At 38.7% G+C, this 14,613-nt stretch overlaps 1 protein-coding gene across 6 annotated transcripts in view; it reads right to left on the reverse strand.

Moving 5' to 3' along the window:
* RREB1 (ras responsive element binding protein 1) overlaps positions 1–14,613 on the reverse strand; it is a 149,780-nt gene that overhangs the window by 47,990 nt on the left and 87,177 nt on the right. For all 6 annotated transcript variants that reach the window (XM_046640927.1, XM_046640928.1, XM_046640923.1 and 3 more), the window contains 2 exons: positions 12,377–12,466; positions 10,949–11,112 (listed from right to left, as the gene is read on the reverse strand). In XM_046640927.1, coding sequence (XP_046496883.1) covers positions 10,949–11,112; positions 12,377–12,466 — 254 coding nt within the window. The remainder of the gene's footprint in view (positions 1–10,948; positions 11,113–12,376; positions 12,467–14,613) is intronic.

Raw genomic sequence — 14,613 nt, forward strand, 5'->3', positions numbered from 1 at the left:
AATTCCAAAAACAAACTAATAGACAAACATGACCTCTGCCCAAACAGAAGAAAACTTAAGTTATAAACATTGGCATCCAGTCGGCCAAATGATAATAAACTATTTAATTCTGGAGCAGATTAGAAACTTGAGAAACAGTGACAGGACAAAGAAGGCTGGACTGGTGTTGAACACATCCTCACACTGGGGTAGTTCTATGAGTGAGCTCTTTTTGGCATAACTGAACTCAAACTGGTCCTTCAGAGAAAAATGCAGAATAAGAAGTGAGCACCAGCCACAAGTATATTTTTCAAATATCCTTGCAAAAAAACAAAATAAGCCATGCTGGTTGCTATGGGGTATTAGAAAAGAAAAAAAACAACACTAAGGAGAAGGGAGAATGTTTTCCAGAATGTCAGTCTAGCAAACACAAAACAGGCTATACAAGAGACTAGCCATCAAAATGGGTCAGCTTTCAGCTTTGCTATTTTCTTATGCTTTTTAATCTTACTTGAAGAATAAAATTCTGTAACAAATCACTCTAACCTGTTGTCTCAGAGAACAGCTTTCTATCATTTGCAGATTTCTAAAACATAAAGTAAGAGTTCTGAAAAGGACCACAGACTCTCATCTAATAGTGCGAATGGAAATCCACACGAAAAATATAAAAACACTACAGAACAAGCAATCCCCGCAAAAGAAGTGTTCAACTTGGAAAAGGAAATTTAGGTATATGGCACACAGCTTCTCTACAAAACAGTGCTCAGACTGTCCGGTTCTTAGAACGAAGCTTATGGTACCTTTGTGGTTGAAAGTCGCAGAATCTGTTTTCTTGGTTTTGTAAATACACATGCTTACCAGCATGTAGAAGGGACTGGTGGGTTAAATTTCTTAAGGGAGAAAAGAAAGGAAGGGAACCACAATTTGTTGAACATCTCATGTGAGCCAGAGGCTTGGGTATTTTTATAGCATTTAATTCTCATAACAAATTCTGTGAGCAAAATGTCAGCCCCATTACAGACGATGAAAGAGAGGCTCCCTTCGCCATTCTGTGGAGCATCCTTTATCAGCCCTAGCCAGAGAGGAAGGAAGAGTTCTTAGAAGCCACACAGAGAGGCCGCCTTTATGGAAACCACTACTGAAGTTAAAATAAAAGCATACAGGTTTCAGTTCTAGCCAATGAGATGTAAAGAAATGCTAAGAACATTGAAATATAATTAAACAATAAACTCATTTGGTGAAAGCTTAATAATGCTATTGAGGGAACGAGTAACAGACATTTTGCTGTGATAAACAGATTTGTAAATGTTCACTCTCAAGGGGAAAATTCTGGGCATCTTAATGATGTGAACTCTCAAGAGAGTACAAAGCATATTAACTGGTACTATACTTAAATGATTTTTTTTTCTGGTTAAAAAGAAAAAAGTTTCAACACTAGTTAAGGAAGACATTTCTAAACTAGACCTGAAGTATGTCTGACTATTTCAGTACACAGAGTACTAAATATCTGGCAACTGCTTGATACGCAAGTACTATCATCATGAAACTACCAAATATTCACTCAACACCCCCCACGTGTAAGGATCATATGTCCAGCACAGCTTATACTGATGCTGACAGTGTATATATCACTAAAATCTCATTTACACAAACCACTCAACAATCTTTGTAGAGAGCTGCATGAACATTTTTCATCTTCTAAGTGGAGCTGAATGTGTTAAGATCTCTGAGCATCCCAGGAAAATATTTTCTTCTGATCTGTTATCCCCACTAAGGGAAAGATACTTAGTTGTAGATAAAAGAAATGTTATTGTATAATCATTTTTTCCTTCTTTTTTACAGAAAATTTTCAAAGGAAACAAAACACCCATACAGTCTTGGGCAAGGTGTCCTACAGATTTTTATCCTATAAATAACTTCTTCCCATGCAAACTGATCTGATACCTTCCTTCCCTCCAAGGAATATGTCACGGAAGCAGGCACCTGGTAACTAAGACTCATTTCAAGATGGGACTAGCTGAGGCTCTGAGTGCCCACCTCCACCCTTGAGAAGTAGCAAGTACCAAAACTAGTTACAGATGTCCTCAGAAACTCGTTATCACCATGACAGAAGTTCACAGGGCCCTTCCTCTTGTTGGGCTCCAAGGGTAAAGAAGTGACTAACCTCTACTTCCTACCTCTGCTCCTTGTGTCCTTTAATGCTGGCCACCTGTTCAGACACCCAAGTTTAGTCATGTGCACCAAAGCTGGCTCCGCCTAAGCATTTGAGAGTAGTGTGCTAAATTCGGAGCCTTCATGGTCTCATTTATCATGGAGTAGGTCACATTTCTGTGCAGTGAATGGTTTCTTCCAGCATAATAGGAACACATAAGCCCCTGTTCCTGAAGACTGTCCATTATCCAGTGGCATCCTCAGGGTCTATGTCTCCTGTACTTAGCAACAGAAACAGTCATGCTCATTGCAGTAGGAAAGAAAGCCTGTGGCGAAACAACTAGATGATGTTCCAGGGATTTCCCTTCCTCATCTTCACTCTTCTAATGACACAGCTGAAATGAGAACACATCCCTGCTCTCTGGAGAACGAATGGAGAAGTTAGTCAGGAAAGCTTGCTCCCGCCAGAGTCTTCAGCATGTCCTTAACATAATGCATATAGTCATGTGCTGCATAATGACATTTTGGTCAACAATGAACCACATATACAACAGTGGTCCCATAAGATTAGTACCATATAGCCTAGGTGTGTAGTAGGCTATACCATCTAGGTTTGTGTAAGTAGACTCCATGATGTTCGCACAACAACAAAATCACCTAATAGTACATTTCTCAGAACGCATCCCCGTTGTTAAGCGATGCATGACTATACTCCACAACTCTCTTTATAGCTTAAAAGTCTATAGTTTATAAAATGAAGAACAAAGTGAAAATTAATTTCCTATTTTTCCAAGGCAATCACGATCTGCAAAAGAAAAATACCCATTTCAGAAGTAGGATTTCTTCCCAATGAGTTCATTTCAATCTTCTCTTTCAAGTATCATCACTTCTTCACAGCTTTGCAGTCCAGCACTTTTTGCAAAGTTTTACAACTGCAAAGCTCAATGCCCTTTTTCCTACATTGAGCTTTCCCAGAGGGCGTGCTCTGGCTCAGTTTCCCAAGCTTGTTTTGGAAGACAAGCACTGCTCACTCCAAATTTTCAACGTGGAAGCAGCTGATAAAGAGTTCTGGGAAGTTACAACCTGGAGCCACGGTGATGTTTCCGTGATGCATGTTTTGCACTTGATAGCAGCCTATTATTTTGCCCAGGAATGAAGCTGTGGTTAGAAAGGTTTGGGATAAAGGATTTTCAAACCTCAAAAACACCACAATCTGCAAACAGGGAAGTGGCAACTAGAAAAACTGCACCAGATAGGGTAATAAATTGAGAAGGTCTCTCCCCCAGGCCTTTTCCAAAATGAGCTGAAATGTGCATCACTAGTCACCCTATTTACCAAATACACAATTACTTTCAAAATATCATTTAAGTTTATTTACTAGAATTAAATTATAAGAAGTTATGGGCATTATCGGAGCTATAACACACCTGTCAACGTGATTACACATAACTTAATATGCTACCTAAGTCTCTGAAGTTTATTTTCTTTTACTAATATAGCAATCTACTGAGTTGCTTATGTGCTGAGGGTCCTCTCATAAAACTAAGATAAAGGAAACTACACAAGGTGTGACTAGCCTTATAAACACAGGTAACAAACACATCCTCATAAAATGATTAGTAGCCAAAGGAAACAGTGAATTGCTTTATCAAGTGGGTGTTACAAAGAATATCCCAGTATCATTTAAGAGTAACCTGAAATTGAAAAGGACATAGTTCTTGGGGTCCATGTTGAGAGACGTATAATGAGGGCCTCTGAGTGCTGCAGCAACAAAAATCTGGGGTGGGGCCCAGATCTGCCTCCTACCACACGCTGCTCAACAGTAAACACCAGGAAGGCAAGGCTTATCAGGAAGAATGTGCTCACACACAGAGATACGCATCATGCGTGCCTGTGCAGACGACCTTCGGGACAGGGGTTGAGCAGGAGGGCAAAGGAAGCTGAACTATGTGTTCCTAAAAGACACTGTCTTCCAAACCAGCCTTGTGGAATCAGAGAAATGGATCTAGAAATCCACAACACAGGGAATCATGTCTCAGCAGGGGTCCTACTGTATCTGTGCCCCTCAGGGGAGAGACTGAAAATCAGAGCATAGGGCCATGTCACACGAAACTGGCAAAGAAAAGAGGAGCCTAGAGTAGGTTGTAAACAAGACAGAATGGGGACACGTAGGGGTGGGTGCCCAGGGCACACAGGGAAGCACAGGCCAAGGGTCTCTAATCATTCAGCTCAGCATGGGCTCCAGAGCCGCCACCAGTGAGCTCCTGGCTCTACTGGATCCTAGCCGGTGCCATACACCTTGGAACAGCAGCAGCAGAAGGGAAATGAGAAGGAGAACTTCAGTCTCAAGCACCAAACTCACAGTTGACCGACTTCCTTCTAAGCGAGGGTGCAGCTAATAGAACTTGGGTTTTCATTATTCTTTTTAATTCATGCATACACATCCCAGGGCTGCTCTGGCCCCTGATTAATGTAACACAGGTATGTGCTTAGGAAAGATCACAGCTCACCAGTTGAGTCTCAGATTCTGGAAGAGATCCACCAGGACAATCCACCGGGACAAATAAATCTAATTCCACTCTCTCTGGCACATTTTTCTAAGTGTTTTCACATTTTTATAGTTTTTTTTTCAAAAGTACAGTTTCACCAACAAATGAAGGTGGTAATGACTGACTGATTACCCAAAACTAAATGTTCTTTTAACCCATTATTTGCCATTTTCTGCAGAGAAGACAAAATAAATGTGGCATGATAAACTCAAATATTCTAATAAATTTTTGGAATTTACAGATTTAGTATAGCAAAATGCAAAAAACAAACAAACAAAAAACCAACCCCTCAATTTATTTTCTGCCATTATATGAATGTTTAAATCAGTATATTTTCCTTCAGTGCCACATACAACAATAACAACAATATTAGTGACCATTTATAAGTACTATTTATTTAGCAAATATTATCCCAAGTGCTTTGCATGCATTAATTCATGAATTCCCATGATGAAGGTACAGATATCACCGCCTTTTGCAGATGAAGTAACTGAGACACAGAGAGGTCAATAACCTGCTGAGGAGTGGCCCACTTCTCACAGACTATCACAAGGGTGCCTTCAGCTATAAAACTATAAACTCAGAAACATCTCCCACCCGGGATATTCCACAGTACATTGTAAGCCTTCAGAATGCTTTCATAAACATTACTGCGTTTGAGCACAAGTTATAAATGAGGTATTACTATGTCATTTCATTAAAGCATAGAAAAATCAAGAGGTTGCTGCAAAGTTCTGCAGAATTAGGGCTAGAATTCATCCCCCAACAATTAGTCCTCTCCTCCAAATCAAGATGAGTTATAATAATTAGAATCAGTACGAAACCTAAAATTGACAGAAACATCTCTAAGACCAGCTTTTAAAAAATATTTATAAACAATAATTTACAAACAATGTCAATATACACTGTTCATAAATAAGCAATGTATCTTAGGGTAATATCAAGGGCTGTGCTATAAAAAATTCAAAATCACTTGTAAGTCTATCCACATATACTCAAAGAATATACCGTAATAAAATTCAGAAAAAAGTCATTTCAGGCTCATCAAACACAGTGTACTACACTAGTAGGATGGCTGAAATAGTGTAATGCTAAAAACAATGTTCTAGAACAAACATGGAACTGTTTTGAGCGGAGGGGAGAGAGTGAAAGAGAACTTTTTTTCTAACATGCAAAAAATGACACAAAAGCTTCATCAATTATTTCTTACATAATAGTTAAAAGCATGGCCTCAGAAGCCCGACAGCTCATGTTCAAATCTGAGCACTATCTGTGACTTTGATCCTAAGCAAGTTTCCTCGTCTGCAAGATGGGATGATAATTCTACAAACCTTACAGGTAGAACACATAAAAACAAATGGAGATCAATGAGGAAATAAAAGACCTGAACAACGTATAAACCAGTGAAACCTAATAGCACATCTAGAGAGCACTGCATCCAACAAGAGCAGAGTACATATTCTTCACAAATGGACGTGGAACATTCTCCAAGACAGACCATATATATGCTAGACCATAAAACAAGCCTCAATAAATTTAAAAGGACCGAAATCATACAAAGTATGTTTTCCTACTACAATGGAATGAAATTAGAAATAATAGAAATTTGGGAAGTCACAAATATGTGGAAATTGAACAACATACTCCTAAAATAACCAAGAGGTCAAAGAAGAAATTACAAGAAAAATTAGAACATACTTTGAGATGAATGAAAAAGGAAACACAACATACAAAAACTTATGGGATGCCAACTAAAGCAATGATTAAAGGGAAATTTATAGCTGTTAATGCCTGTATTAAAAAGGAAGTTCTCAAATCAATAACATAATCTCCCACACCTTAAAACACTGAAAAAAGAAGAGTAAACTAATGCTAAAGCAAGCAGATAGAGGGAAATAATGTTTAGAGTGGAAAATTAATGAAATAAAAAACAGAAAAGTAATAGAGGAGAATCAACAAAACCACAAGTTGGTTCTTTGAAAGGACCGATAAAATTAACAAACGTTTTGCGAGATTGACAAAGAAAAAGAAAGAGGACTCAAATTACTAAAATCAGGAATGAAAGAGGGGACATCACTACTGACTTCACAGCATAAAAAAGGATTATAAGGGATACAATGAACAAGTGTATGCCAAACAATTAGATAACTTAGATAAAATGGCCAAATTCCTAGAAAAGACACAAACTAGTGAAAATGACTCAAGAAGACATAGAAAATCTGAACAGCAAAAAGACTGAGTTAGTAGTTAAGAAACTTCTCAATAAGAAAAGCCTAGATGGCTTCATTGGTGAATTCTACCAAATATTTAAAGAATAATTAATACCAGCTCTTCACAAACTCTTACAAAAACCAGAGGAGGAGAGAATGTTTCCCAACTCTTTCTATGAGGCTAGTACTACTCTAATACTAAAATCAGACAAAGACATCACAAGAAAAGAAAACTAGAGACCAACATTTCTTATGAATACAGGCAAAAATCTTTAACAAAGTACTAGCAAACCAAATCCATCAACATATGAAAATGATTATACACTGTGACCAAGGGGGATTTATCCTAGGAATAAGGTTAGTTTAATATCCCAACCAGAATAGAATAAAGGACAAAAGCAACCTGACCATCTCAATAGATGCAGAAAAAGCTTCTGACAAAATCTAACACTCTTTCATGATAAAAACACTCAGCAAACTAGGAATATAAGGGAACTTCCCCAAAATGATAAAGGGCATTTATGAAAAACCCACCACTAACATCATATTTCATGGGGAAAGACTGAATGCTTCCCCCCTAAGATCAGAAATAAGACAAGGGTGTCCATTCTCTTCACTTCTATTTAACATCGTTTTAGAGGGTCTAGCCAGGGCTAGCAAGCAAGAAAAAAAAATAAAAGGCATCCAGATTGGTTTCAAAGGAAGAAGTAAAATTATCTCTATTTGCAGATGACATGATCTTACATATAGACTATCCTAAGGTATCCACTAAAATAACTATTAGGATGAATAAACAAAGTCAGCAAGGTTGCAGAAACAAGATCAATATAACATTTGATTTATATTTTTATACACCAGCAATGAACAATCAAAAATGAAATTAGAAAACAATTGCATTTACAATACCACCAAAAAGCATAAAACACTTAGGAATATTTAACAAAATAAATATAAAACTTGCACTCTGAAAACTATAAAACATAGTTCAAAGAAATCCATTCAGACCTAAATAAACAGAAAATATCTCATGTTCAAAGATTTAATATTGTTAAGATGACAATACCCCTAAATGGATGTACATTTTACAATTCCTATAATTATCCCAGTTGATCCTAAAATTCATATGGAAGTACAGGCAACCCAGAATAATAGCCAAAGCAATCTTGAAAAAGACCTAAGTTGGAGGATCCACAATTCCTGATTTCAAAACTTAGGAAAAAGCTACAGTAATCAATACAGTGTTACGTCTTAGGATATATATAGCAATGGAACAGAACTAAAAGCACAGAAATAAATCCTTACATTTATGGTCAACTGAATTTTGACAAGTATGGCCAGACAATTCAATGGGGAAAGAAAAGTCTTTTCAACAAACAGTGCAAAAGACTGAACTTAGACCCCCTTCCTTACACTATACACAAATATTAACTCAAAATGGATTACAGGCTTAAATGTAAGAATTAAAATTATGAAACTCATGAAATTCCACTTCATACCTGCTAGAATGGCTATAATGAAAAAGACAGTAACAAGTGTTGACAAGGATGTAGAAAAACTGGAACCCTTATACATTGCTGGTGGGAATGTAAGTGGTGCAGCCGCTTTGGAAAACAGTTTGGCAGTTCCTCAAACGTTAACCATGGAGTTACCACGTGACCCAAAAATTCCACTCCTAAGTATATATCCAAGAGAAATGAAAACTTCTATCTACACAAAAAGTTGTACAAGAATGTTCACAGCAGTGTTATTCATAATAGGCAAAAAGTGAAAACAACTCAAATGTTTTCAACTGATGAAGACATAAATAAAATGTGGTATATTCATACAATGGACTATTATTTGACAACAAAAAAGAATGAAGTACTGATACACTCTACAACATGGATGAATCTTGAAAACATTATGCTAAGTGAAAGAAGCCAGTCATGAAAGACCACATATTACATGATTCCAGTTATGTGAAACGTCCAGAATAGGCAAATCCAGAGACAGAAATTAGATTGTGTTTTCCTAGGCTAGAGGGTGAGAAGTTCTGGGAAGTGACTGTAAATAAGTATGGTGATAAAAACACCCTAAAATTGACTGTAGTGATGGTTGTATAACTCTGTGAAGACACTAAAACCCACTGAAACATACCTTTGAAATGGGTGAAACGTATGGCATATGAATTATATCTCATAGAGATAAAAAAATAAAATAAATGGAAAGTTCTTAGTCTAATGCCTGATGCACAGTGCACCACAGCTTTAGCTATGACTGTGTAAAATGCATCGTCAGAGACGTCACTGTAGAAAGCAGTAACTAGACCTTTTATAGGTGTGTCTAATGTGTCATGGTCAATCACAGATATTGTCTCAAAAAGGAAATTTTCCAAATCAGGGGTGATTGGGCCTAAGACCAGAGATGTCTCATGGAGGATCATAATCAATATGTGGTCAGAGCCAAAGCAACCACGAGGCGGGTTCTTCAAACCAATACACCCTATCACCGGGGGGCTCGGTAGGAGAAAGCAGGGAAACCGCCCAAGAAGGGAACAGGCAATACCTCTAGGACCAGATTTTGAGAGAGCAAATATGTAAGGGACAAAGGATTTTTTTTTTTTTGCAGGGAGTTGGGGTTGATGGAGCAGGTAAAACAAAACAAAATGGCAAACAGAAGACAAAATGATACTAACACGCTGATATGGTGGTAAAAAGCTAACATGTAAAACATCACATTAAAAAAAGGTGACAGTATTCACGTCCTTCTTTGTATACAAAAACACTCCTAGGAGGAGACGAGGGGCGAAGAGGAGTGAAATTTATGTGGAAAAAAGGAAAAGTAAAACACTCCGTAAAAATTCTCTAAAATATTGATACCTTTCATAAAGTCATGCTATACCTTACTTCTTGGAGTTCAGACTAAGAAATCCACAGTCGTCAAATGACTGCAGCATTACTTAGAAATGCAAATAACAACAGATAACACTTCCTGAGTGCTTACCATGTGCCAGGAACTCTGTGTAAACTCATTATCTTCTAATCCTCGTCCTAGTCCAATGAAGTAGATACTATTAAAATTCTCATTTTAAATCTAAAATCCAGACATTTAGCACTATATCAGTGTGTTCCAAGAATGTACACCATCGGTGGTTCTAAAATGATTTTAGGTGGAATAAACTGGACCGCCATTTTAGTATTTACATACAATAAAATATTGATTTCACGATAACTACAGCAAGTTTTCTTTTGAAATAAATGTGTAAAAAAAAAAAGTTAGTCAACTTTTAAAAAGAAAGCAGCATTACTAATGCCTGAAAGAAAATATGGAGAAATAAAAATAGCCTTATTTTCTGAGGTGAAACGTTTATTCCCTTTAAAATGTTTTCCCAGAGTTCCAATGTTCCTAAAATGTTTGTGTAAAAAAAAAAAAATAAGCATTTAAAAAAAGTCTTTCTGTTCTAATCCCTTAAAACATATGTAATCATTCTAGAAAGTATATTTTCCATGGGTTTGTCTCATGAAATTTTAATATGCCTACCTTTGAGCTCTCTCCTACTTCTGAGCCTCAGGAAGTAAATTTCTGACATTAATTAGATTTTCTTTTTCTTCATTTTATCCTATCTTATCCTGAAGCTCCAGGACCAGCCCACTTAACTATTTATTCAAAGACCCCAGAAATTTTTCCATAAGGAAAAGACCTGTGGGGAATCTGGTAGGCATATGCAAATAGTTTTTAAAAGACAAGGCCATTCATTGAGGGTTCCTCTGTATCTAGTAAGCTGCCCACCTCCAGCCCCCAAAGAAAGTCCAATTGCTAGAGGAGGAAGGATTCTGTGTTTCATCCAGTGATCCCCAAAGGGCCAAAGACCTAGCACAGGTACTTCTGTTTTCCACAGACATCTCTAATACACTGAAGATAGTATGCACAGGCAAACAAAACCATCTCTGGCTTTTCCATACAGTGAACAGGACTTGAGAACTCTTTATGCCTTTAGGCAAGTCCCCTGATGACTCAGAGGCCCCTTTACTTTCTTGACCTCCAGATGCCTGCCACTAGGCAAAGGCTGTCCTTACCCACCTGTGCATGTTCCCATTGGTGGTAAAAGACTGGCCACACACAGTACACTTGTAAGGCCTCTCGCCAGAGTGCACCAGCATGTGGCGGTCCAGGGAGCTGGCCGAGCTCAGCGACTTCCCGCAGATGCTGCACGAATGGTCTGCCCCTCCAGTGTCTGTGTTATGCTGCAGAAAGCAATTATCAGAGTGGTCACTTAAGAATATGGGTCAAAACTCAGCTATTCTGAAATGTGAATTCAGAGCTTTACAAAAAAAAAAAAAAAAAAAAACCAGTAAAGCTTGTCAGCTATTTTTTTCTGTTTCATTTGATATCTTCTTGAATGTCAAAATCTATCAGGAACACAGGCAAATAAATATTTTGTACGATCTTTTTCCATTCCCATGTTCCAGTTTTGAAATATACCTCTCGTGCAAGGCTCAGAGAGAGGTGGAGTCTTTGCAGGTCTTTCTTGGAGACACATATAGATCCACTGACCACATTTATTAACATGAGCAGAAAGACTCTCAACTATGAAGCAAACATGTGAAATATGGTCCTCACATTAAGTCAACATCCATTCTTCAAGTCTGATGACTCAGTTCTGCTGTCAGAGAAAGAGAACTGAAACCTGCATAGTTTAGAGTTCTGGCCTCTGAAATGTGTTAAGGAGGAACATTCTATCCACACCCAAGTTACTAAATGATGTTACTATTACTCAGGACCATGTTATGATTTTAATATTGTCAATCCTTCTTTGTTCTAGGTTCATCAATACTTTGTCATGAATCAGCCATAGCAGGTGAGGGAGAAGGATAAATCTCATAATACAGGAGGAAAGCCAAAAGAGATCCCAAATCAGGTAAATTCCCTGTTGCATGACCAAGTTTATAGCAATATAAAGAAAAGGGGTCTATACAATCTCACTGTACTATAAGGAGATTTGGTTCATACTGAAAAGTTACGTATGATGAAAAGTCTTCAGTTATATGTGGTCAGTTAACCAGATGTTTGCTAAATTCTGTAAAGGTATGCTGTGTTGACCTGGGACTTTGTCACAATAACATGGACAGGCAAAAATTATTTCATAACCACCTGTCAAAATTATTACAATATTAAATCTAAATTAAACAGAGCCACAGGGGGCTAGAGACAGGGGGCTGGCCTGGTGGTATAGTGGTCAAGTTCACACGCTCTGCTTCAGTAGCCCAGGGTTCGTGGGTTCAGACCCCAGATACAGACCTACACACTGCTCATCAAGCCATGCTGTGGCAGCGTCCTACATACAAAATGGAGGAAGACGGGCAAGGATGTTAGCTGAGGGACAATATTCCTCACCAAAAAAACAAAAACAAAAAACCCACAGCCACAATTCATTCATTAAGATCAAATCACCTTGCCCTCTCTTAATAAAGAATGATTTAAAACAAAAATATAAAAGCAGCAGCAAACCTGACGAATGTGCATAGTTAACTGATGCTGTGTAGTGCAAATCTTTTCACACAGGGGACAGTTATAGGAAGACTTCTCCTCTTTCGTTTCCTGAAAAGATACAATAAAAGGGAGGATCAATTTCAACTCATAGTAAACTCATGCCTCTTGTTTCTGTTATAAGCACCTGTGACTCAAGAGCTGTAGCCATTAAACAGCAGAGAGCATGGGCTCTGGAGCCTGTCTGGGTATGATCCTGGGCAAGTCACCATCTTGTCTGCCCACAGGTTCCTCGTTTGTAAGAAGGGAAAAATAATAGCTCCTACCACGTCACATGGCGATGAGGATTAAATCAATTAACAGGCATAGCACTAGAACAGTGCCTGGGTACAGGTAAGTGCTCAATAAGTATTAGTGTTCTGTTAGACAGACACCATTGAATTAATCATCAGTGATGGTGAAAAACTAAGCATCAAGTGACGGCAGAGTTAGAAAAGGAATCTATTTCTCTCTAAGTCCAACCCAGGCTCCAGTCACTATTTTCTACCTGGTCTTGAGACCTCCAAGAACACATGAGAGGTAATGAAGTTCTCATGACAAAAACCCACCCTCAGAATGATAGGAGACCTCACTGCCCAGCTGTGTGCCCAATGGGCCTCAACATGACCCTTTTACTTGCTGCTAGCACTTGCTTGACACCGCTCATAAATAATAAATAAAAATGCTGCCCCCGTTGAACTGTATGTGACAGGGAATGAAAACCCAAACTGAAGATTTCCACAGAGGGTGACAAAAGAACTAGCTCACTACTTGGCGAGGTGGCTCACTTTGTGTTCCCTCAAAACACACAGGACAGGCTTCCTTCAAGCAATATATTCTACCATTTTAAGGAAAAGGACAAGGTCCTTCACTAACCATATGCTACAGCGCCTCTTTCCAAGTAAGTCACAGAGAGTTGCCATGGATGTGACCGCCATCACATCCTCACCCTCAGTCCCTCAAAACTAACACGATCAAGGCTTAGAAACCTTTCCCAGGAATTTGGAATTGAGGCGCTTAGAGACTAAGATCAGTAGAATCACCTAGGGAGCTTTCCGAAATATAGATTTCTAGAACGGACTCATGACATGCTGAATTAGAATCAGTGGGAGTGGGGGTAGCCAAAGGCAGAAATTGGTTTGTTTCCTAAGCTCCCCAGGAGATGCTAATATGTGCCCAGGTTTGGGGATGACTAAATTAGTAAGTCAGGTCATCATGAGCACTTGAATTGGAAGTTCATGTAGAGTTGGGGCTGGACCCAGCACTGGGGTCAGCTCAAGCCATGAGAATGCAGCTGGGGAGGACATTGGTGCTGGAAGCGGGAGACCAGGTAGCCTGAGAAAGACGAAGGCATCGTCTCTAGGGCTGGACACTTGGGTGTCTTTTCAATAGACTTCTTTTCACTTGCACTCATTTGAATGAGTTTCTGTTCCTTGAAAATAATACCAATTATTGAGCACTTACTGTGTGCTAAACGCTGTATGTACAGAAATGTAAATTTTTTCACAGCCACTATTGTGGAACCCATTTTCTAGATAAGGAAACTGGGGTAGAGAGAGGCTAGTAATCTGCCCCAAACCAGAGAGCTATTAGACCCAGGATTAAAAGGCAGGCCAGGTGCTCGACAGCCCATGCCCTAAACCACTATGCTATATAAGTCTGACCAAAAAAAGGATTAACCCCAAGGCACATAAAGGAAACACTCTTGTGGTTGGCTCATGAGAGATGATGAAAATAAAAGTCACCCTGAAGACTATAAAAACAAATGGCACCATAAACCAGACGGGTGGAGTGAATGTATGATGATGTCTGGTACGTAGCTGCCTGCACTGGTTCTGTCTCACTCCTCCTGAAAGACTAACCAGCCTCATTGTAAGCAATACAAACCTTTCTCTAGTCTGTGGCACTGGGTCTGAGACCTAGGTCTGCTGCACATTTTCTTCACTCTCAAATTTTAAAAAATTACAGATCAGAACCCTAAGGAAGTTGACTAACCTAGAGACAGGTAAAAAAACCTCACCCAGTCATCCATACACTTCCACTCCACTCAGAGGTATACTGTGTGTGCGTTCGTGAGGGGAGTAGGTGTGTCAGACCTCAGCCCATTCTACTACAGTCAGAATGGAGCTGGCCAAGAACCACCAAACAGGAAAACCAAAAACAAAAGAAGTAACAACAAAATAAGAGCACTCACTCTAATGATGAGGGATATCTCATAG

Source organism: Equus quagga, chromosome 15 (assembly GCF_021613505.1).
Source record: "Equus quagga isolate Etosha38 chromosome 15, UCLA_HA_Equagga_1.0, whole genome shotgun sequence".
Classification (NCBI taxonomy): domain Eukaryota; kingdom Metazoa; phylum Chordata; class Mammalia; order Perissodactyla; family Equidae; genus Equus; species Equus quagga.